A 26,203-nucleotide genomic window follows, 5' to 3' on the forward strand; every position below is an offset into this window, starting at 1 on the left:
TCTCACTATTTTATTTCTTTCCTAAACTGATGGTCTTGTGAGACCATTTTAGCGTAACCTTAACAAGTAGGTGAGCTCACGGGGCTCAAACCTGACGGAATTGCTAACGTCCACCCTAGCAAGAGCAGAGTTTCGCAGAATCTACCACCGGATCCGAAACGCAACCCACAGAGAAGATTCGGCGAGAAACTCAGTGGGCTGTGTCTGTGGGTTAATTAGCTCGCCGAGCCCTTCGTCGCAAGCGACGGGTTCGACGAGAACGATGACTGAATCTCACAACATTGCTACAGGTTGTTTCAAAGCAAACTTTTAGATAAGGATAGACAGATGAGGACGAAGGGGATGCACAATAAAGAACCAAGAAAATAATACATTCAATTTTATATATGTTTATACAATGGCACGTTATATCTTAGAACTATTTAAAAGGTGTATCACCGGTCGCAACCCAGCCTCGCGATCCGTGATCGAGCTAAACAACTTTGAAGAGTATTAAATTAACATAAATAAAATGTGATTGATAAATTATATTTATAGATGAAATCAACAATTAACGATGTATGTATCCGCTGTTTTGCAGTTTACTTATTGTCTCGCGTTCCGGTCTGTAATGGAAAAATAAGCTTATTCGTCATTGGTTCAATTGTGAGGCATAGAATGTCTATTATGCTCATTAATTAACCCTTTAAGCGCGAACTATCGATAGATCGACTCTCTTTTATTATATACTAGCGACCCGCCCTCGCTTCGCTTCGGAAACATTAAAACACACATGAAACAAAAAAAAAAAAATAAAAAAAAAATTAAAAAAAAGTAGCCTATGTTCATCAGGGACAATGTCGGCTTCTAATGGAAAAATAATTTTTCAAATCGGTCCAGTAGTTTCGGAGCCTATTCGAAACAAACAAACAAACAAATCTTTCCTCTTTATAATATTAGTATAGATAAAGTGCGGAGCGTCCGAATACCGACTATTGCCAGTTTAAGTATCGAACTGTATGCACGTGTCTTAGCGTTATAACCCTTCTAAAAAAATTTGATAACATTTAAAAATAACCATTTACAAATTATTTTGCTGTGAAATATAGCATTTTTTTTGGTTTTTTTTTTTTCAATAATTCTTTAGCAATTTATGCAAAATACGTGAAAATAAGCTCAGCACTAAAAGGGTTAATGGAGTTTTTAGCGTAATTTGTCGAGTTAGTATGGAGATTTATAAGATTGGATTGGGCCACAAGCCGGGCTGTACTACGTTCTGATTTGAAGGATTTAACAGCCTCTTTACAATTCAATTGAGACTTAGATCTGTGTGCTTAGTGCGAGTTTTTTAACGTTCTCGATAGAGTAAAAGTTAGCCCAATTTTGTATGCAGTTGGAACAGCGCCCATAGCGGAAAACGTAGGCAAACGATTCCATTCCATACAAATAACTAACAAATAACTAAGCTAACTTTTACGCTCTCGAGAACGTTAAAAAACTCGCACTAAGCACACTGATGTCTCAAGATGAGTGACGATGTCTATAGGCTCCGGCAACCGTTGAGCAGCAAGTGAGCCGTGAGCTCTTCAACTCCTTGACAGTAATAAAACAAATGCTTATGCCCCAAAACTCATCTTTGGTCACGGCATTCGGGTCTACCTGTAACCGCATTAACTAGTAAAAAAATGGTGCGCCTGCAAACTTGGAGTCCGTGAAAGAACTAAAACATCTTTTGCGAGGTGTTGAAATGTGGTTTTCTTAATTTTTATCCGTCAATCAAATTATTTTTAATAGGGAGTGCTATTTATAAGAGTGTATAAGACAAACTTCCTAGCTCGCTTTTTCGTTTCCCTCTCTCCACGGTCGAGCGGTTCGCGAGACGCTCTATCTCTTTTCTCACTCTCACTCTTCCTAAATTGTATCTTTTCTCTCTAGCCGTAACGAATCTGTCGCGAGTTCAATATTACTCGCAACGCGCCTAAAGAAGTTTCACTTCAAAAAACGGGAAACGTATGATTTTTCATTTCTTATACTTACCATTAATTGCCAGATCTTGTATTTCGGGAGCAAGCTGTCGTCCAACATTGGCTTTGCCTCAAGGCTGCGACTCAATGGAAGTTCGACTGGTCCTTCATCACTAACAGTACTGAAATTGTAAGGAAATTAGATTTTATTATTGTTAGGCTATAGCAGAGAATATGTTTATATGTTTGTATGGATGTTTCTTTGTATGTACGAGAATACGTAAGTACCTACATATCGATATCGTGTATGCGTCATTTCTTTTAGGTAATAAGCGACATTTATCATTATAATCAAAGGTACATTTTATTTGGTATTAGCATCAACAGTTCGATATTTATAATTTACTTTCAATTAAGTTTACTCCATTAAAATAGCTAAAGAAGCTTTTTGTTATGATATGTTTCCCAAAATTTAAACTTTAAATGACTCTCTTGTAAAGTTGCAAAAATGTCGCTCAAACCAAATAGGCTTTCACTTCTCGATACAGCCATTACTATTGGCTACCATTAATTTAGATTTACAGTTTAATTTATCCTACATATATATTTATTTGTAATTAGTAACCTTAGATTGGATTATTTTACCGTCTTTGATATTTAGCTGACACTGTTTTAATGTGAAAATGTTTTCGAAGATGTTTAATTTATTGTTTAAATACACAAAAAATTGTTAAAACGACCAAATAATAATAGGTACAAATTAAAAAAAAAACTGTAACAAAATAAATTTACTCAGCCTGAATACCATAATTTAGGTAATAATGGTTTATGACATACTGGTAAAAAGTGTCAGTGGCGCCATCTATTATCTTATATAAGGAAAAAGTTAAATTTCTTAACATTTATTTTATAAATATTTTTAATAATTGTCATAAACTCATCAATTAAAACCGATAAACTAAAAAATTGTTAAGATTGATACTTGTATTTTATATTTCAATAAAAGAAGAAAATACATATCGTAAATTTCAATTCGTAGTGATTAGTGCCATCTTGTTTTAATAACTATTAACTACTTACAACAGTCTGTCTGAACCGGGAACATTGTCTTCAACGTTGTACTGATAGATGGCGTTAGTATCATCGTTTGAGTTTAGCGCTTGATCTTGGTTCTGGAAGTTCTTTAAACAAAAGAGAGATGGTATTTAATCGTAGGTAAATAAAAAAATTGTAACTTGACAAATCGACACCATGGTGATAAAATAATTTGAAATTCAATTGAAATTTCAAATTTACGTACATAGCACGTTACGAGATAAAAATATTTATTTACAATTACTTTCAAATATAATTCAGATATTATCACGGAGTTGAAGATGCTCTAACGATTGATCCCTGAATCAAAAACCTCGATAAAGTTTACTAAAAACAAAAACCGTAAAATGATTTCATAATTTGAAACAACTTACAAAACAATATTAAAACCAAGTAAATTATCTGTTGACTACTATTATCAAATTAAATTTTAAAAGGCTTTATAGATTATTTTCTTACCATTTCAGCATTAGCGGCCAAACGACGAAGCATTCTATTGAAATACCAGTCAGGAGCAGAGATCGGAGACTTGTTTGAACGTTTACCGTGAGCTGAAAATAGTGAATAGAAATTTATAGTTTACATGATTCCAACACGTTGACCGCCATGTAGGTAGGTCACCGGTCACCGGTCCTACGCGGCGCACTGAAGTAATTATGTCGATTTCTGTTACAAAGGCACCCTTCAAACAGAAACGCATTACTGCTTCACGGCAGATATGGGCAGGGTTGTGGTACTTTCCCGTGCGAACTTACAAGATCTCTTACCGGTAAGTTTAATTAATTTTTTTGATAATATTATACAGAGACTGTGTGATTAATATTAGGGAAATATGATTGCGTAGTGCCTGGAATAGCACCGCCATGTCTTCCCGTGGGTATCGTAAAATACGACAGAGGGATCCACAGGAGAAAGGACAGCAGCACTTTCTGAATATTGCACTAGTGGACTGCGGTCACTATTATATTTCTGCATAACCTTCAAACGGATTGTAACGCGTTGTTACATTTGGAGTGATATAATTCCATATAACAACCCTTAACAAACTTTGAAACAAAACTTATATTTCTCCGGAAATTTAAATCAAAACCACAAAAAAAAAAGAAAAAAAAAGAACTTCCGTCCAAACTCGCAGATCGCCATTTCGTTGATAAAATCGTATTTAACACAACGCTAATTAAGATCGGCATGGCTGACGTTAATGGATTAAAACGACAGCTGATATTAAATGAATCAAATTAATATGTTATATTAAAATGGAAAATGCCAGGTTAAGACCGAGTTTCCATTATCCGTGTAATATTATAATCTAGTATTGTTTTTATCTCAACATCCTCGTACCTAATAACCGGCTATGTATAACAAAGACGAACGCGGCCGCGAAAAATAAGGTTAATGACTCCGCGCTGTCGCTTATTTTGCAGTGCTAAATTATTATTATTTTTAAATCTAAAGATTAATTAAAAAGCGATTAATTTTGCTTCAGGTCAGGTTGCTATCAGGTCAGGGTTTACTGTTGCGAACGTTCATCTTAATCCTTAAAAATGGGTGCAATAGGGTCGAAGGACCAAAAATGCAATTTACATTTTTAAAAATTTAATTGTTTCAGGCTTTTTTTTAGAACGTCTCAGTTTCATGTGGAGACAGATTTACTGCAAAAACTCTATTATGATCAAATTAGAAAATCGATACCTCAATTAGACTTAGATAATTCATAACGAAAGGTCACTAGAAAACTAGACGAACTGAAACAAGTAGGTACTATAAATTATATTGAACGAGTTAAATTCTAAATTACGTGAAGTACTTTGTCCGTGATAAGATAAAATACGAGAAGAGCCAGCAAGGGAAGCTTAAATTTAAGCTCAATGCATTCAGCAACCAAAATGATGATCTCCTCTTTTATATCGGAAGCATTTGTGAGACACTCATAAATACCCCAGCTCCAACATCGGGTATTTTAAAAAGAAACAATTTTGCATCGAGAATTATATCCAGGAGGAGCTGTCAGAGTTATTCAAGAGAAGAAGACTAAACGTTGGTTAAGTCTTAGAATACAATGAGTGCTTATCTATCTTCATTCCTCTTCTTCTATATATATAAAAATGAACTGCTGTTCGTTAGTCTCGCTAAAACTCGAGAACGGCTCGACCGATTTGGCTAATTTTGGTCTTGAATTATTTGTGGAAGTCCAGAAAAGGTTTAAAAGGTAGACTAATATGAAAATGCTCGGAATTAAATAAAAATAACAATTTTGTTTTTCCTGTGATGTCCCCCGTCGGACGGATTTCTTTTGTTTGTTTTAGGTTTATTTTGTACAAAAGTTTAGGTCTTTTATTTATCGACTGAGGCACTACGAAGTCTGCTGGGTCAGCTAATCTTCATATATATATTTCTTCTGTGCGTGTGTTTGTCACTGAGCTCCTCCTAAACGGCTGGACCGATTTGACTGAGTTTTTTTGTATGCATTTGGGTGGCGCCCTGGATGGTTTAGACTCACAAATCAGCTCGGCAGATGGCGCTGCAGTCGGTATATAGGTTATTTATCTTTCCTAGAAATAATTTATATGACAAAAAAACGTTTGCCGGGTCAGCTAGCTATTATCTAATATTATAAAATAAATTCAAATGTATTTAAAATTCAAGCAGCACTTTGTAATTGTGATTGCAATTGTGAACTAACAACTGTCATCATTTAGCTTCCAGACATAAAAATACCCACTCATCTTTACAACTGATAAGACTTCTATATTTACAACAATGACATTATAATGTCGCATTATTGTGCAATATTCCCTAAGCTCAGAGATAAAACGGGGAGCAATATGAAAGATAAAATGAGCCGTCAAAGGTAAAAAAAACGTGTGAGTGGACGCGTGGACAGGAATCAGTGATTAGGGGTTTTAATGTTTGATTACAAAACATAAAACGTCACTGTTCGCTAATGACCCAGTGCTAACGTTCATTTAAATCATGGTCTTGCTGTAATGTATTGCATATATTTTTGTCAAAGCAATTAACGTGAAATGGCTTCACGTGTACCTACTCAAAATTTACTAGAATCCGGAGCCAAAAAAACTGGTTAAATTCAAAACGAATAAATAATAGTTTAAAATACTAAAAAAATACGCTTTTATATAAATTTGAATTAAACGTGCACGCTTTTTTTACAATAAAATCTTTTTTCTTACACTATTTTTAATTCATCACCCCGCCTATTTCCGCCGTGAAGCAATAATGCGTTTCGGTTCGAAGGGTGGGGTAGCCGTTGTAACTATACCTACTGAGACCTTAGAACTTATATCTCGAGGTGGGTGGCGCATTTACGTTGTAGATGTCTATGGGCTTCAGTTACCACTTAACACCAGGTGGGCTGTGAGCTTGTCCACCCATCCAAGCAATAAAAAAAAAATTCAAATTTAAAGATTTATTTTCTATTTTTTGGCTGGATTTTCTGTAAAAGCGTATTTTTTTGTTTTTTTAAACTACATATTATTTATTTCTCATTTTTTAGTGGAATTTCAATTTTTTCAATTTTTTTTTCAAATATTGAATTGTCATCGGTCCTTAATAAGTATGCCAAATTTCGAGTCAATCCGACGTTTTGAAGGGGGTCAAAATCATGTTCAAAGATTCCGTTACATACATACGTCTGAAGCTAATAAAAGCGTATCAAAAATTAAGATTATGCTTGACGTTATTATAATAGGTATCTTTTTGAGAGCAGTGTGCTTAGTGCGAGTTTTTCCACATTCTCGATATCGTAAAAGTTAACGCTAACTTGTATGCAGTTGGAACAGCGCCCTTGGTGGCAAAAACAGTAGAAGGAAGAAAGAAAATAACAAACATGATACTATACCGTCAAACTATATTAGTATTAGTATTAGAGTTGGCTTGTGGAGAGTATTAACCAGTAGGCAGCGGCTTGGCTCTGCTCCTGGCATTGCTGAAGTCCATGGGCGACGGTAACCACTTACCATCAGGTGGGCCGTACGCTCGTCTGCCTACAAAGGCAATAAAAATAAAAAAAAACTACACAATCATTGGAACTTTATTAATTCAAATTATGTTTATCGAAGGTAAATTAGCGGATACATAGATGTCAACAATAGAATTACTGTCATCTCTATTACTTAAAAGTTTTAAATATTACTGTATTTTTCTATAAAATTTATATTTACAACATAACTATGTACCATTGAATAATGAAAAGTGGTGTTAGGTTTGGTGAAAGGTTAGGCTCAACTGGCTTCAAAAGAAAAAATCGCCCACCGCTTTTGTATCGCACGCAATGTATTTAAACTGGAGGGCATTGGGTTGTCGACCTTTGTTTTCCATTCCGGGCTAACGAAATATTATCATTTCAAATATAATTATTTCATTGCGATAAATGAAAAAGTATAATATAATAGTTTGACTCACCTCCCCAACATGAATGTCCGTAGCTTAAGCAGGAACCTGAAATAAAAAATCATGGAAAATCATATTTATTTAATAATGAACATTAATTATTTAACCTCGCCCATGAACGTCAAGAGTACTTAGAAATACTGCCGAGTTGCTGCTGCTAAGAATTATGACTACTATTTATTTCATTCCGTTTGTAAATGCTAAAACAATCTTTGTAACTACGAAGCGATTCTTAACATAATTAAATAAGTCACACAGATAAAGAGAGAGAGAGAGAGAGATTATCTGCCAAAAAAAAAATTTACAGCAAAGTATTATCCTAGAAAAAATGACACCCTTTATCAGAGTGATAAAAGGCGAGGGTAAGAGTGATTTCAACAAACAAAAACCAACTTTTAACATTTGTCTCCTTGTGGCGTTTGCCTCATTTCTCGCTATTAAAGCCAACAAGTCTTTTGTAAAATGCATTAATTTTGAAATTTCTATAATATTGATGTATCAATGGTGCTCATAGTTCATCTGGTAATAAGTTTACTGGAACCTATTACCTATCCTATATTTAATTTTTAATGAAATACTGTAAATATGGAAAATATCTGAAGCCACAACTTGATAAAATTTAATCGATTTGTCTCAAATAATAACTTATATGATTTATTATTTTTTTATTATCCGTGTTTAGTTATGTTGTTAAAGTTAAGGCGTTTAATTATAGTATAAGTTTAGGGGCATCCGCTACAAGATGTCGATAGTTTCTATTAAAAAAAAAAAATTGTCTTAAAGTACCTATCGCAGTTTCAGGGTCCTGACGCAGTGTGATTCATGGAACTGTGTTCATACATGGAATATAGAATTGTGTGTATATATGAAGTCGTCGTGCCCTAAAGGATAAGACGTCCTATGCATTCGTGTTGAGCGATGCACCGGGTTCGAATCTCGCAGGCGGGTACCAATTTTTCTAATGAAATACTCAACCAATGCTCACGATTGAGTTCCACGGTGAAGGAATAACATCGTGTAATAATAATCAAACCCGCATAATTATAATTTGCGTAATTACTGGTGGTAGGACCTCTTGTGAGTCCGCGCGGGTAGGTACCACCGCCCTGCCTAACTTTGCCGTGAAGCAGTAATGCGTTTCGGTTTGAAGGGTAGGGCAGCCGTTGTAACTATACTGAGATCTTAGAACTTATATCTCAAGGTTGGTGGCGCATTTACGTCGTAGATGTCTATGGGCTCCAGTAACCACTTAACACCAGGTGGACTGTGAGCTAGTCCACCCATCTAGCAATAAAAAAAATAATCTTCAATGGCTACGTTATACCAAAACCCTAGAAATATCGAGACGATACATTACCGGTGCAGTATCTTTTAATTCGTATTGATTTTAGTGATGTACCCTCAACTTAAGGGAACCACTATCGATGGAAAGCGAATAAATTGGGGATGCATTAACCTGAGTGTCTGCCTAATGGATTCTTGGATACACAACGTTTGAACAACCAGTTTTGTATACTAGAACTGTTTGAAGATTTACTTATTGGCTTTGTACACAGATAAGCATAAGGTCCATCTGCTGATGAGTGATCAGCGTCGCTCATGGATATCAGCAATGTCAGGAGGAAGGTCACGTCAGTTCCGCGAAATTAATGACATGACGACCTTTAAACCTTTTTACTTTTTTTTTATCTTTACTTTTCCTTTTTTACTGGTGGTGGGACCTCTTGTGAGTCCGCGCGGGTAGGCACCACCACCCTGCCTATTTCTGCTGTGAAGCAGTAATGCGATTCGGTTTGAAGGGTGGGGCAGCCGTTGTAACTCTATACTTGAGGCCTTAGAACTTATATCTCAAGTTGGGTGGCGCATTTACGTTATGGATGTCTATGGGCTCCAGTAACCACTTAACACCAGGTGGGCTGTGAGCTCGTCCACCCATCTAAGCAATAAAAAAATAAAAATTATTTCACATTTAAAAACCGGACGGTATTTCCTCAATACGTAGCCTGCTTTGCACCATTGCATCCGCAATGCCCCACAGACTACGTTTTGATCGATGAACACCCAAGCCCATTGAATAAGGCAGAACATCAATTTGAACATTGGAAACAAACGTTGGCTTAAAAATCCGGTGTATGCAGAAAGATTTCCCGGGGGCCCGATTATGGGAGCGCTACGTACATTGATTACGAAGTGCGGTTACGTGTATATGTACCAATTGATAGTCTTCGATGGAAAAACATTGATTGAACATGTCTTTGTTGACGTTTCATTAGATTTGGTAGGCAGCAAATTTGTTTATTGCCGTTATAGTGTCAAAATATCTGATGAACAAAGGTATTTTGATAATAAAATCAACATCATCAGTAAGATCATATTCCAAATCTCATAAGAGTAGGATATTTGCTTTATCCATCTTAACGGTCGCATTATATGAATTACTAGTTCCGCAGTAGTCGAAATTCGACAATAATTCATTGAAATTATAAGTTTGAACATATTATGGTTCTATTGTCAAAGACTATTATAGGTACTTCTATAATCACAGATTTCGCCAAGACTACACTATAGACAAATAATATTAAAGATTGGCAATATTAACCTATTGTCAATTTGACCACAGACCTCAAGCAATAACAAAAGTTTGACAATAGACAAAGAATATATATATTATTATGTGTGTGTGTCAAATACATGATAGTGTGTGTAACGTTTTCTTTATTGATTTAATGATTTTTTTATGCATAATTAAGAAAATTATTAGCATTCTGCACTTCTTCACTATATTCTCTATAAGTGTGAGAAATTTCATACTCCTCCGTCCGCGCAATTTTCGTAAAAAGGGGTACAAAGTTTTTGCTTCACGTATTAATATATAGATGAACATATCAAACATTCTTCTATGTATTTTATTGTATTCAGAATAGATGCACGCACCCTCGACCGGTATGATATTAAAGTACCAATTTTATTCTAACAACGGATACTATTCGTAATGTTTTCACGGAGACCCACGATCACTTAAACCTTACGGCATCCAGAATATGTATGGCCTCAAATAGCCTGTTGTACAAGGACCAAGATCATTTGCCCGAACGGAAGATGGATTTTAATGTGTACAGGAACAACTCGATAAGCTAAGCATTACAGGTGTTTTCCACGAGAAAGATCACATTACGAGATGTTTATTTCATTATCGTTCACAGAGAGTCATAAACTGGTACATAAACTTACCGGAGTTATCAGTTGCTGCTCCATAATGGATTATAATAAATATTAATGTGAATGTAAAAGTTCATCACTGCCTAGAACCATTGCAATTATTATCAGTGCATTTTCCGAGATATTTTCTGCCACGTACCTACCATCCGACTTCCAAATGAATTTCTCTCCACGGTGTTTCCCGAGCGCTATGGTACGTCCAAGAGTGTGTTCTTCAAGAGATGCTTGCGAATACGACTTAACCGTAGGCAGCGGTTTGGATGTAGCCCTGGTATTGCTAATGTCTATGTGGTAACCACTCACCATGAGGTATACGGGTCATCGTTCTCGTCAAACCCGTCGCTTGCGACAAAGGGCTCGGCGAGTAAATTAACCCAAAGATACAACCCACTGAGTTTCTCGCCGGACCTTCTCAGTGGTTCGCCTTTCCGATCCGGTGGTAGATTCTACGAAGCACGGCTCTTGCTTGGGTTCGTGTAAGTAACATCGTCAGGTTTGAGCCCCGTGAGCTCAACTACTAGCCCGGCGACGCTGACATGGTCTCTCTAGACTAGTCTAGACTATCAGCTGAGGTAGGAATAAAAAAATTAGGTATGCTGAATTTCTTACAAGGGCATTTAAAAATAATAAAAATCGAAGAACCTTTACATGTTAAAACAAACAGTCAATGCCCAACAAAAAATCCAGTTCCAACAAAATTCCAACTATACCTCAAACGCTTAATAAAGTTAATTAAAAAATAATCTTGGCAAACAGTAATGCTTCTGAATAAAACAAACATACCATTCTCTGAAAAGCATAATATTAATTCCTGTGCAAGCACATGCCTGGTAACAATAATTGGCGTGTTCACCGTTGAAATGGCAAAAACCTAGTACGACATAGAGTAGAGAATAAAACAGAGGTAGCAACGGTGTGTTCCTGTTAACAAAAGTGCTGTTTTCGTGTTTCTAAACTACTTTTTCATTTGCATAGATGTGCAGCGAGTAAGCGCATGCTATTGCGGACATACCTCCGCGTTGACTGCGCCATCCATTCACTTTCTGAACGACAGAGGCCTTGCTACCTCTATTGTTAATTCTCTGCTCTGTGGATGAAACATAGTAGTATTAACTAAAAGTTATCTCTTTACATCCGGGCTGTAATTTTAAGGCAGAATGAAATTTATGAGATTCGGTACAAAGGCAGAACAAAATACGGTCCACTTAATGGTGAATGATCTTTTTTGATTTATAAACCCAAATCTTAGTTATTTCTGACGCGATGGACCGATTTGCTATAGAAAAGTCCCACAAAGATGCGACCGTTGAAATGTAACATCGGTTCTACTTCGTGGTGCAATACAAGACTTAGAAATAGTTATTTATAACTTGCTATGTTTAATTTCAATATTGCTACGACGGTGATCGTCTCGCTAGTTCTGTATAATAGATTCCAGAATAGATTGACCGACGAAGTCAGTGTCCCTATTAGAGATATTTGATATTAAGTCACAATATTAAGCGTGTTTGTTCTTGTTTTGTATAAGTTTTCGCTATTCAGAACACAAGAAGAGATTTGTAGCTTGGGACTGTTTAATGGTTATGTTTGACATACTCGATCCGGTGGTGGATGAAAGAAGAATGCGTGTAGCAAAAATACGATAGTTGAGAATGCTGTGTGGAGTAAGAAGAATGGATATAATTAGAAATGAGTATATAGGAGGACTGAAAGTAGCGCCAACGATAGACAAAATAAAGAGTGGAAGGATATCGTGATATAGGCAAGTTATAGAAGAGAAGATAATTTTGTTGCCAAGAAGACCGTCAGTATGAAATTTGACGATAATGTCAGGAGGATGCGTCCTTGAAGGACTCGGATGGACTGTGTGAAGATATGTAAGGGTTGGGTGTAAGTGCTGAGGTGTCGTATGATAAGCCTGAATGGAAAAAGAGGACATGCGCCCCGATCCCACATAGCAAGGGGGTAAGAAGTGGGCATAAATAATTTTGAGATACCCAATGAAACTACCTAATAAATTTTCGAAAACGATATACTGCAAAGGGAAAATAAACCATTGCACATTTTAAATTGAAAACAATTGAAAGACGTTTCAGCTAAAAAAAAAAGCACAATGGTGTGGTTTAATCAAACTATCGTTCTTCCATTCTTTCATGTGATTATTAGGTGTGTTATGACGTGCATACGGATCGGAAACGTCCTGTTCCCCGCTGGCAACTCAAACGAGATGCGTCGCATCATGCAGTGCCGGATTAACCATGTAGCAAGAGTAGCAATTGCTTCGGGCCCCGCGCGAACGGGGGCCCCGCATATTTAAACACACTCATCTCTGCCCGAGCTTAATTTTTTGAGTGACTTATTAAGAAAAAGTTGTTTGTATAAACGTGTAGAATTTCAATCGGCCTGATAATCAGCCCTACAAAAAGTCTGACGTATGCAAGCACTCTTACCCGACACAGTGTGGATGTGTAGCAGAATTGTGTAGCAGTAACCTATAGATGGCAAATAAACGTATAGACTATTGATTTGTTTTTTTACCACTTTATACTTAAGAACCCATAGTAGATCAAGGGCTCTTTGAAATAATTTGCTACGGGACCCGCGCTTGCTTAATCCGGCACTGGTCGAATGCCACTATGAAATGAAATTGCAATTTAAATGGCTCTGTTAAACGAATGAAATAGCAAACGTCTTTGTCTAGTGATCACAAGTGTCTGGAATTTGTTCTTACTATGTCACCGGATTGGCTCTATACTAATTTAGAAATGTTTATATAGATTTTTTTATTGCTTAGATGGTTTGACGAGCTCACAGCCCACCTTGTGCTAAGTGGTTACTGGAGCCCACAGACATCCATAACGTAAATCCGCCACCCACCTTGAGATATAAGTTCTAAGGTCTCAAGTATAGTTACAACGGCTGCCCCACCCTTCAAACCCAAAGGCATTACTGCTTCACGGCAGAAATAGGCAGGGTGGTGGTACCTACACGCGCGGACTCTCAAGAGGTCCTATAACCAGTAATTACGCAAATTATAATTTTGGCAGGCTTGATTTTTATTACACAATGTTATTCCTTCACCGTGGAAGTCAATCGTGAACATTTGTTGAGTACGTATTTCATTAGAAAGATTGGTACCCGCCTGAGATTCGAACACCAGTGCATCGCTTCATACAAATGCACCAGACATCTTATCCTTTAGGCCACGACGAATTCATTTATTCTTTTGTTCGACTTCATTTGTTCTGTTAGCTTAGAAATTTAAAGGTAATATTGCTTCGCAGCCGAATTCGGATGCGTGGTACATACCCGTGTGGGCGTCACATTACTTTGAACGAAAATTTTAATTTCGGTGTAATAATCAACTAGTATTTTATGTAAATAGCACTCAATGTAACAGAAATTAGCTGTAGCGGACTATCATTTAAACTATTGTAATGTTTTTATATATTTTTCTTCGTTGTGTTTTTTTTGTAATTCGATATTTTTAATTACATTAATTCTGCATTTCAATTCTGTCAGTATTCATTCTAAGGCATGGCGTGCAGACCTACCTCAATGTTTTAATTGTAAGTAAAGTAATGTAAAAGTAAATACAAGCTATTTAGTCTAATTCATGGTAGCTTGTGTGGTAGCTTTTTAATTAATCACCAGAATTTGTTAGAACACGTCAATACTTTGGAATAACACTGAATATCTTATACCTTTAAACGAGCAATTCTTGTATATAATATATATGTACCTAGTCAGGTCATAAATTCTGTCACATGTTTAATGTAAAATAATTGAAACAAGTTAATTCATTATGTAACCATTCATATACCAAAATGAACTTAACAAAACATAGATTCTTATGACACAAAGTTTATTCAAAATGACCTCCGTGATTTTGAATACAGGCCTTCAATCTGTGCGGCCAGTCGTCTATCGCAGCACGAACGAGGTCCATGTCAATATCGGCGGCTGCCTTAATCAAGGATTTCTTGAGTGACTCCAAATTGGGATGAGGCTTTGAGCACGCCTTTTCCTCCAAGTGTTGCCATATCTTGTAATCTAACGGATTCAAATATGGACTGGAGGAGGGCCAGTCTTCGTGCCGGATGAAGTCGATTTCACGCGCCGCCAGCCAGTCTTGTGTGCCCTTCGCTCTATGAGCTGGCGCCGAATCTTGTTGGAATACCCAGTGCCTGTTATTGAACATGGTATGAGAAACAGGTTCCACAAGGTTCGTCAGGACTGTATTTTGATACACAACTGCATTCGTTTTTACACCTTTCTCACAAAAATGTACCTCTGTTAAGCCCCAATAAGAAACTCTCCCAACCATACCATGAGCGAGGATGGAAAATGACCTCGTTGGACACGCGGAATACGGTTGCTCGCTTCTTCACTACTGTGTGCGTACACCTTATCATTTTGTTTGTTGTAGCTCTCTTCTACGGTAAAAATTTTTTCATCCGAAAAAAGAATTTCCCGATATTTTTTTCCCGCGTACCGCTTCAACAAAGCGCGGCATCTCTTCAGTCTCAGGTCCATTAGACGAGCATTCAAACGATGTCCTGTTTTTCTTCGATATGCCCGAAGCCCTAAGTCTTCATTTAACACCCTTTTCACCGTGGTTCTGCTTAACCCCATCTGAAGGGCCAACAGTTTCTGCTTACGTTTGGGATTTCTTTGAATTCGCGCCTTCACAGCTTTTATCACTGCTGGAGTCCTAACAGACCGAGGGCGACCACTTCTTGACCTGTCATCTACACTAGAGTCTTCATTGTATCGTTTGATGGTACGATGGACGAATTTTTTGGTTATATTCAAATTTTTCAATATGTTAAAAATTTGAATTGGCGCGTAACCGCAACGATGCAACGCAATAACTGCAACACGGTCTTCTTTAAGCGTCCACTCCATATTTAAAAATGAGTAAAATTCTAAAAGTATACATTTTTATTTTCATGAACAATTCTAAAATCGAATTCAATAAACTTTTTTGTGGCCAGCATTCTAAAAGAAAAGTTTTTACTGTGTGACAATACTTATGACCTGACTAGTTATATAATCTGAATCTCGGAAACGGCTCCAACGATTTTCATAAAATTTAGTATACAGGGGATTTCGGGGGCGATAAATCGATCTAGCTACGATTTATTTTCAGAAAATGTTGTTTTATTCGTGTTTTCAATAATCAACTCTTCCCGACATCTATTGGCGAATAATAATACTTTTTTTCTTAATTGAGGGCAACTAATCGCTTTAAAGACACAACAAGATGGCGTTATCAAAAAATAGCCATTATCATCTAGTTATATATTAAGTAATGAATATGTTATCTAAATCGTTGATAGCTTAAATGTTATTTAAACGAAAATATTAGCATTGTCATGGTGGTGCGATTCGGATTTCTATTAAGTGTCTTCTTTAATTATAAATTATTGGTACTGTGACTTAAGTTCCTAATTGGTCTCTTCTCAGACAAATGCTGTCACATGTATGACCGAATCTATTGGCCTAAATGATTTAAGTTGAGATAAGTAATTAATTTAGAACCATGTGAAATTGCATGTGCCACCTCCTGAAAATTTATTTAACATTTTCAGGTGGGAACGGACCGTCCGCACTGGACGTCCCGGTCATCGTTCTCGTCAAACCCGTCGCTTGTGACGAAGGGCTCGACGAGTAAATTAACCCTCAGACACAGCCCACTGAGTTTCTCGCCGGATCTTCTCAGTGGGTCGCGTTTCCGATCCGGTGGTAGATTCTGTGAAGCACGGCTCTTGCTAGGGCTCGTGTTAGCAACGTCGTCAGGTTTGAGCCACGTGAGCTCACCTACTAGTTAAGGTTACGCTGATATAACCTCTCAAAGTTATAAAAAATGGACGTCAATTGGAGGCCTATCAGCAGTAGCCAGCTATGGGCTGAGATGATGACCAACCGGGATTTAAATAGGAAAATAAGATCAGCTCAACGTGACTTCCAATTATGGGATTAGTATGATTCATGTCCGACGATAAATATATAGTATAATTAAAAGTACTTTTACGATTTTATCTCGGGTTTACGAGCGTTTCCGTGTTCGTGTAGTCGGTGACCACGGAAAAAGAAAAATAATCAAAACGTTAGAAATAATAAAATGCTTATGAAAAGGTGAGTGGCACCCTCTGGCTACAAGCGCGTATTTTGGTAACACTACCAAATTTCGAAGACAATAATAATTTGACTAAGCTAAAAATAAAAAAAAATGCGTGAGTACAAAGTACACATGTCAGAAGTGAAACTTTTTTGGCGAATTAATTTATAAGTCTTGCTTAGATTTATACAAATCTAAAACTTTAGATTTCCAAGACTTAGAGAGAGGGAAAAAGGAAGATATGTTCCCGCCAAAAGTCTGTCAAATGTCAATATCAAACCTCAGTGTTGACAGTCACATTATGTTTAGATTTCTAAATTGTAAATGACTAATATTTTGTCAATTGAATTGACTAATTTAATTTCATGCTATTTGATTAAAGTTCCAAATTCTTTTCATTTCATTTCAAATCCTATTAACATTTTTCACAAAAAAAAATATAAAATATTAGGCTGTATGGTATGATACATTTGCCTTTCCAGTTGGAAAAATACAACAACTACTACTGCTGACATTTGACAAGTACTTAATTTCAATAGTAGTTTGATGTCACTTCCGTTGCATACCTGCATAATTTTGATTAAAAAAAAACATTCAATTTAAACACAGAATAATAAAGTACGCTAGTTATACTTACTGAGTTCATAAGTCTATGGTTGTGTGTGTAGATAACACTAACGATTTTAGGTAGGTCTTATTGATTTTTAATTCTACACTAAAACAAAACGATTCCTTTATTTGATCTATTGAATAACGATTTACCGTGGGACTAAATGAGATTTATTGTCGGACCAAATAATATTGATACTTGAACAACTTTTATGTCGGACATTAAGAAACAGATTTAATATCTTTGACAAACATTGGACATGTTTACGATCGTTTGGTAACGTACGACCTAATTTAAGTGTCAACGTTAATATTTCACAACTATAATTGTATTACTAGACTAGTAGATATTCTAGTTTAGTTAAAATACCAAGGGAATTTATCTAAGTATTATGTAGTTTTTATAGGCATTATGATATACGTACTTAAAAAATGTTCACGATTGACTTCCACGGTGAAGGAATGATATCGTGTAATAAAAATGAAATCAGCAAAATTATAATTTGCGTAATTACTGGTGGTAGGACCTCTTGTGAGTTCGCACGGGTAGGTGCCATCGCTCTGCCTATTTCAGCTGTGAAGCAATAAGTAATGCATTTTGGTTTGAAGGGTGGGGTAGCCGTTGTAACTATACTGATACCTTAGAACTCATATCTCAAGGTGGAGGCAGGATTTTACGTTATAGATATCTATGGGTTTCTGTAACCACTTAACACCATAGCTCATCTACCCATCTATGCAATAAAAAAATTAAAAAAAAAACATTATCAGATGAGCATAAATATAAACCCACTAAGTCTCTCGCTGGATCTTCTCAGTATGTCGCGATTCCGATCCGGTAGTAGATTCTGCGAAGCATTGCTCTTGCTAGGGCTAGTGTTAGCAATTCTCTCAGGTTGAGCCGGTGAGTTCACTTGTCAGTCTACGCGAAGTTGGAATAGTTGGAATAACTACCGACGGTTAGGTAGGGGAAGAAAGGCGACATAGACACAACCATTTTCTGGTCCATCAGCGATGTATAGTATCTTCAGTTTTCGTAGCCTTAATTAAGTAGTCGTTTGTGAATTAAGAAAGCAGTAAAAATTCGAAATACCGTGATAATCAAGATATTAAACCCGAGATTAAAACCTAAAAGTAATTGTAATTACATTTAAGTACGATCCAAAAAATCGATCATATATTCTTTGTCAATATTTAAGATGTTTCAAGTGTAGGGAGCAGCCTTTGTATTCACATTCGTATACTTAATAAAGATACAAAGTTACCCAAAGAGGATCGGAGTGGACTATGCTTTGAGTTTCCGTACGCGATCGAATTAAGGACGCGGTAACCATGGTAACCGGTATAATCCAAAAGATTGTGAGATAGAGCTGACAGTGCCCTAATATTGCACTCACCTCGAAGTGGGTATAGTGTACCTACAAGAGCAATAAAATAAAGATCGTGCACAGTAAGGCACTCCGTATGGTAGGCAGCGGCTTGGCTCTGCCCCTGGCATTGCTGAAGTCCATGGGTGACGGTAACCACTCACCATCAGGTGGACCGTATGCTCGTCTGCCAACAATAGAGAAACAAACCTACAAGGGAGACCGCCAGCGCGATGTAGATCTTGGAAAAGCACTAGATGCGGGCATCACAAAGCCGGTCAAACCTTTGGAGACGGTTTTTTTCTACTAGGAACCAATCACACGAAAATCCGACAGAAATAACGGCGTATATTAAAATTTTACTTATATCTTCTCTTCTTTAATCCGTGTACACCCAATGCTGAGTGTAGATCTCGATACGCCATGCATCTATTTATTATACCCTATAGAATAATTAATACCAAATAATATTAAGGAAAATTGTACCAAATATTTAATAAAACGGGTTGTCATCAGCTCTTATTGTATATTGAAGATAATAATACCAATTCGTTAGCAAAGCTTGTCGAGGCTACTTCAAAAAATATATCTCTTCCGAAAATTTAGTAATTCAATTCGTTTCACACAGATTTTAATTCAAGCCTCAATCTCACGAAGTGAATTTATTTTAAAACAAACTTTTTGTAGGTATATTTATTACCATTCATTTACGTAGCTTTAAGTACTTTTAAATATATAGTAGAGTCAAAGATGACTTTAACCTTGCAACAATGACACTTCTCACAGTTTTTACCAACACCACAAAATATTTTTGGAACGAAGTTCCTTACGGCAGGCTTGGAGGGGATAGGGATTTTGCTGCGCGACCGAACTGAAAAAAATGTGATAGTAAAACCGTAAGAAAAAATCCGTGGAAAAAAGTGCGTGGAATAAAACCGTTAAATGAGACGTGCGCAGGCGCGACAGTCGCATACACAAGCGAGTAGTGTATAATACCTTTCTCTTTCTCCCTCTTTCTTTTCGTTCTCTCATCCATTCTCTTTCTATTTTACGTAATTTATTATTTCCTAAAATACTGAATTTCCTAAATACTTTCCTATACTTAAATAAAAACTAATCAGCAAAATTTAAGAGAAAAATCAAGGAAACCTACATAAAATTGAGCACGATTTTTTTTTTGCAAATTGTGTCGATTCTACATTAACCGAAGGAACTTCGTTCCTACCTGGTGTCCCACGACACCACATCTTTTTTTTCTCTGCCCTAGCATCGTGTAAACTTCCAGTTTCTCAATTTATCATTGTATCATTAATTTTCGTAGATAATTTAATTAAATTTGATTTTTATTAATCGATTGATTGTGTTATGTAAGCTAAAATAATAATCATTAAACAATGAAATAAACAAAACAACTAGTTAGAAGAAAAGAAAAAACATTTGTCAGAAAAGACCGGGTTGGAGAAGATCGCTCCACTTAAAATTAAGAACATTAGTATTATTATTGTGATACGCCCAATTAATTCTGTTGCCCACTCAAAAATTAATTCACTGAATAGAAATTTCTGAGTGCTCCCCAATAATTTATTGTTTCTGCTTTTGTTATTGTTTGATTCATGAATAATTTAATAGAGATTGAATAACAATTCCAATTCTATAATAAATAAATGATCAGTTTTACTCGTCAAGCATAGCTACTAAAAGGGAACTAGGCATATTGTAGCTTCACATATGTAGGTAGGTACCACGGTCTATGTCTGCTGGAAAGAACGATCGCGCCGCGCCGTGAGGCCGTCGTTATAAAATGCTTTTGAATCTTCAACCTCATGTCTCAAGGCTACGGTAACCATTGGCCGTCAGCTCTTCGCCTACACAATGTACGATTCGGGAATTTAAATAGGAATGCGAAGTGACACATATAGACGTAGGTCATGCAAAGAGCCACAAAACATGTGGGTGTAAACAGGATTTATTTTGTGAACTTTCGTGTGAAGAATGGATTCAAAAAAAAATCCATATGCCAATAACATGTGTGAAGTTAACAAACAACACGTCATACGTTAGTAGTTATAATGAAGTAAATGTCACAAATGTTTTCTTTTTGCGAGAGCTCTCGATTGAACTCCACAAGTTTTTCGTGACGTGTTAAAGAATCAAATCGGCAAGGGACACAGAACTTGTACGTGTTGTGGTATTTTTGTTTTTGTTTTCAATGAACATTTTATTAAACTTTATCGAATTTTATTTTTGACAGTGCGAAGGCTTACGAATATTTCCTGTCATATATCTAACCTCAAATACATTGCCGAGCTCACAAGCCATGGTGTTTTAAAGCGATTATTAAGCCCCTATAAATCACTACGTATTTTTTGGGTCAGAAAGAAATCTCAGGAGTTCCACTTTGAGAGGGGTACTTGGGGCATATCGGAGTTGAACCACCTGTTAGGCTGGGTCCTCGGCCTGCCTTCTCAACGACAATGTCGTCCACCTTGAGACACGGTAGAAATATCAAATGTTGTGTAAGCTGTCTTAACCACCATCCTGTCTATTTCTGCCGTGAGGCAGTAATGCCGTTTAAAGCATGGGGCAGCCATTGCACGGAAAAACGGAGACTTAGAGCTCTTGTCTCAAAGTGGATGACGGTTCTTACGTTATTGATGTCTATGGGCTCAGACGACCACCTGATTCTTGAGTTCGTCCACTCATCTTAGCAATAGAAAAAGATTAATGTTTTTTTATTTTATTATATCAGTCCAGAGACCTTCACTATATAAGACCGGTCCTACGCTGCTTGCATCCAACGAACCCCGCAAACCTCAATAGGTCGTCGGTCCATCTTGTGGGACGGTACGCGGTCGCCACTAAAGAAACTAACTAAAATAAACTAAACGAACTAAAGATCTTTTCGGCCCCAACGGCTATCCGTTCTAGGAGCATTGTGCCCTGACCACTGCCACCGCAACGTCGCAATCATTTGGGCTATGGCGGTTACCATGGTTTTCCTACGAATCTCCTCCTTTGATCTCAGATTTGATCTCGTAGGGGATCTCCGAGCATAGCCCTCTCCATTGCTCTTTAGGCTACCTTGAGTCTTCTAATAAGTCCAATTGTGAGAGACCACGTCTCGGTGCCATATGCCATTACTGGTAATACGCACAGTAGATACTCATTGAATTTATATTTGCATTATTAACGCAATTTTTCAGCAATACGACATCGCATTTATACGTTAAAGCCAGCCTGATTTGCTAACGAGCTAATGCAGCTAAAAAATCACCCTTTATATGAAATTCGCGGCAACAATTGTGCGTATTTTTTGCGAAATACAAAAAAGAAAAAAAACGCACGCTCTATGAATAATAATGGTGACATTTCACGTTTAATGTGACAAATCTGGTGCACACGTGTTTTTTCATTTGCATGTGTAATCTACTTTAACCATAAAACTAAGATCTACATGAATCATGACCGTTCATAAACTTCAAGGATCTTCATAATTTTGTTTTTGCAAATGTATGTAGTCCAAATTATTTAGATCTCTACGAAATATCACGCATCGTTTGTTTCACGGTTCATTTCGTGATACGAGCGATGCTTTCAGTTTTAACAATCCACACAATGTTCGCACGAATTTCGGATGTACTATCCGAATTGGCTTACATAACTGATCCTATTTGTAATCCGTACATTTGCTTGAGGCATTTCTTCTCGCTAAAAGGGCGTAAATGAGATTCACAAATCACTCCGAAAAACTGGGACATTTTTCAAACACGTCGTGTATTATTTCAATATAATATGGATCTGTCACAACCGGATCACACATGACATAATAAAACATATTTTTACCAAACTAAGTAAAGTTTATCAATGCCACATATATCGTCTTCTCGGATTAAAACTGTATAATCTCAAAACTTACTAATTTTACAGGAGAGTGTTTTAAAGGTTTAAGATGTACTATTTTTAATATAAATCATATTTGCAACATTTATTTTTTATTTTAATCCAGTTAAATTATCTATATTTTAAAGTAAGATAAAATGATGTATTGATTTTGTTAATAGTAGTCAAAACATAGGTAAACTAAAAAAAAAAACGCAACTACGCTCTTTTGACAGTATTTATAAGAAAAATACTGGTGATACCAAATATTTATGCATATTAACTTAATTTCGAATATTTTTGAAGATTGTACACTTTTAATGCGAAAAGGCGATATATCTCCATACATATACTTCATATATAATAAATAATAATAAAATAATTTATTGCCTTTCACACAGATTTAGATTATTACAGGTAGACAAAAGAAGTAAAGAAATAAAACCGAAAAAGAAGGTAGGTGGCTTAACTAATGCTGCTCAAAGTATTAAATGCATCAAAAACTGGTCTGATTTTCAGTCACCCCCGTTTCCCATCGGTTTATTGCGGAATTTAAGGCTAGGTACATGTGCACAGACTTAAAACGTGATATAAACTACAATAAAACACAAACTTCATACATACATGTGTAAAGAAAAGCCTTTTTTATGTAATTTTTATATAAAATCTTTTTAGTTTTTTAAAAAAAAAGGATTTTTCTTTGAGAAAAAGAAAACGAGTTCAGTTTTTTTTTTATGTCTTAAGTGGGTGGACGAGCTCAGATCCCACCTAGTGTTAGGTGGTTACTGGAGCCCATAGACATCCACAACGCAAATGCGCCACCCACCTTGAGATATAAGATCTAAGGTATCAAGTATAGTTACAACGGCTGCCCCACCCTTCAAACCGAAACACATTACTGCTTCACGGCAAAATAGGCAAGGTGGTGGTACCCACTTCGCGCGGACTCACAAGAGGTCCTACCACCAGTAAAAAGTTTTCAAAGATTTTTTTTTTTATATCAGACGTTAGTTGGCATAATATTCTAATGTCGACGAACAACAAACACCCTAGCCACGAAATCTGTAAAGTATGCGAAATGAAACGTGTTGTCTCAAACATGAGATTAATATGTGCAAAGGGATTTTAATTATATCTCCGTCTCACCAAAGCCGAGGTAAATATAATGAATTCTTCTCACAATCTATACTAATATTATAAAGAGGAAAGATTTGTTTGTTTCTTTGTATTGAATAGGCTCCGAAACTACTGAACTGATTTGAAAAATTCTCTCACTGTTTGGAAGCTAGACTATTCCCGAGTGCCATAGGCTATAACATTTTTTGAAAAAAATTAGGGATCCTTACTAAAACTCCAATAATATAACCCAAGTTGTAAAAAAATACCTAAAATATTCTTTATATCGCGTGCCCTGCGAAAATTATTGATGATAAAATAAAATAATGTACTACGAATTTGTAGAACACATTACTATTTACAAAAAGTGTACTGACAGCATATGTGTAACTATTGTAGTTGTGCCGCAATAAGCGTTCTTTTATTTAAAAAAATAAAACAACGTCAAATATCGTTGAAATTTTTGTTAAAGACCCCAGCGGAGCCGGAGCGGGCCGCTAGTTCTATAATAAATATATGACTCGTAAATAGCATTTTCAATTTTAATTACGTTGAAAAATGGCTTGCAATAATGTGCTGTTAAATACAGCTTAAAAAACCGAAACGGATTACTGTGATATAAAGTTATACTAGAACGTGCAGCACATTGTAACAATGAATAATGCTCTTACCTGTAGCGCATTCCGCCAGACATATCACCAGCAACACAACTAGGATCCTAGTCGTGGCTCTGTGGCCGGACCGTTTGTATGTCTTCTCCATTGCGAATGACATCAATGTTTGTAATCCTGAGTAATGAGAAAGCAGAAATTTTAAACATAATATTTCGAATATATAACCCGGATGTTTTTGCAAATAATTCAAGCGTCGGTTGAAAACGTGGGCAGACATACTAACAATACTATTGAATTATGACTGATTCTGGCATACATCTCAAACTTTAATATATAAAACATTTTAATAATCGATTTTATTATTTTTCTGAAATATCGATGATTTTTATTATAAATCGAATGAAATCTGGTCTAGTTCAGCTGTGATTAATTACTAATAGTATAAATAATATGTAGTAGTGACAGTTTTTAGTTTTCTGGAGTACTAACATCGAATGTACCGAGTTTCGTCATAATCGAATTACTTAGGATCGCATAGAGAAAAAATATAGGCCCAAGCATTTTTTTTCATAGAAATGATGACGTTTAAAATTCTTTAAACCATACATTAAATTTAAAATCGTTAATTTTAAAGCCTATCAAACTTCAGGAAAGATTTTCATCATTGAATCACCGACGCGTGACAGGTGGCGAATACTTCTTCTACTCGTAATGAGCCTACGTTTTTCATAAATTTACCAAAATCCATATCAAAGCATGACCCGGCTCTGTTACTATTTTGTTTAAAAAAAAAACTTTTATTATAAAACAAACACTTAACTTCGACTAAAGCTAAAATTTAGCATTAGAAATCTTTAATTACTTAACAAAGTTTGAATTTATTTACGAAACTTGAATTCAACTGTAACAAGGAAACTACCGGGTGATTTAATTCAGTACGCTAAGTTACTTTGTTCTTAAATAATATTGTTGGAAAACTTTAAGTGAAGATAAGATTGAGATAACAGTTCGTTTAACTACCTAGGTTTTTAATTATTTTATTTATAAACAACAGAATTATAAAGTGTTGTTTTTTGAAGCGACCCTGACACAGTGAGTACCACAGATTTTCCCCAATTTTTTTTTTATTGCTTCGCTTCATTCACGCACGACCCACCCAGTGTTAAGTGGCTACCGGAGCCCATGGACTTCAATAACGTAAATATCGAGACTCAGCTTGAAACGTGAGTGGATATTTTCAGGTTTATAGTGAGGAGTGCGGTGTTCGCGGGATTTAATAAAATTTACGCCTTAGTTGCACAACGCTATATTTCAGACTGATTTACTACTAACTTACACACTACACCACCGAGGTTAAACAAAAAATTTAGTAAAATATTTTTTTTATATAATATATATAAATCACACACTGTAGTTTTATTATATACTAGGTGTAACCGTCCGCTTCGCTGGCCATTTAAAATTAACATTATTATTTCTCACCCCCACAAAGATTCTCATCATTAACGCCCCCGCAACTGATGCAGGGAGTCCAACACTCATATAAATATTAGCCTATCCATTAAGTACACGTATTTTCTACACGGATACCAAGGTTCAATTCAATCGGATGCATGGTTCAGTAGTTATAACGAAACATCCGTAAAAACCACTGTAGATTTGTATATTAGTATAGATTATACATAGTATAGATATATAAGGTTTCGTTCGATTTTTATGGATAATGTCACAAATTTCCATTGATAATTTTTTTACATTAGCTCCTATCCATCCATCCAAAACACCGAATCACATTACGGCTTCACGGCAGAAATAGGCCGGTGCAAG

At 36.1% G+C, this 26,203-nt stretch overlaps 1 protein-coding gene across 6 annotated transcripts in view; it reads right to left on the reverse strand.

The window, feature by feature from the left end:
- Positions 1–364: 364 nt before the first annotated feature.
- CCHa1 (neuropeptide CCHamide 1) overlaps positions 365–26,203 on the reverse strand; it is a 122,908-nt gene continuing 97,069 nt past the window's right edge. For 3 of the 6 annotated variants that reach the window (XM_089728083.1, XM_089728081.1, XM_089728082.1), the window contains exons 2-8: positions 24,434–24,550; positions 11,680–11,754; positions 7,461–7,496; positions 3,498–3,589; positions 3,024–3,124; positions 2,017–2,125; positions 365–605 (exon numbers count right to left, since the gene is read on the reverse strand). In XM_089728083.1, the coding sequence (XP_089584209.1) occupies positions 582–605; positions 2,017–2,125; positions 3,024–3,124; positions 3,498–3,589; positions 7,461–7,496; positions 11,680–11,754; positions 24,434–24,536 (540 nt within the window). In that variant the 5' untranslated portion in view covers positions 24,537–24,550 and the 3' untranslated portion in view covers positions 365–581. The remainder of the gene's footprint in view (positions 606–2,016; positions 2,126–3,023; positions 3,125–3,497; positions 3,590–7,460; positions 7,497–11,679; positions 11,755–24,433; positions 24,551–26,203) is intronic. The other 3 variants (XM_089728086.1, XM_089728084.1, XM_089728085.1) reach the window with 1 other exon arrangement.

Source organism: Bombyx mandarina, chromosome 06 (assembly GCF_030267445.1).
Source record: "Bombyx mandarina strain Sakado chromosome 06, ASM3026744v2".
NCBI classification, from domain to species: Eukaryota; Metazoa; Arthropoda; class Insecta; order Lepidoptera; family Bombycidae; genus Bombyx; species Bombyx mandarina.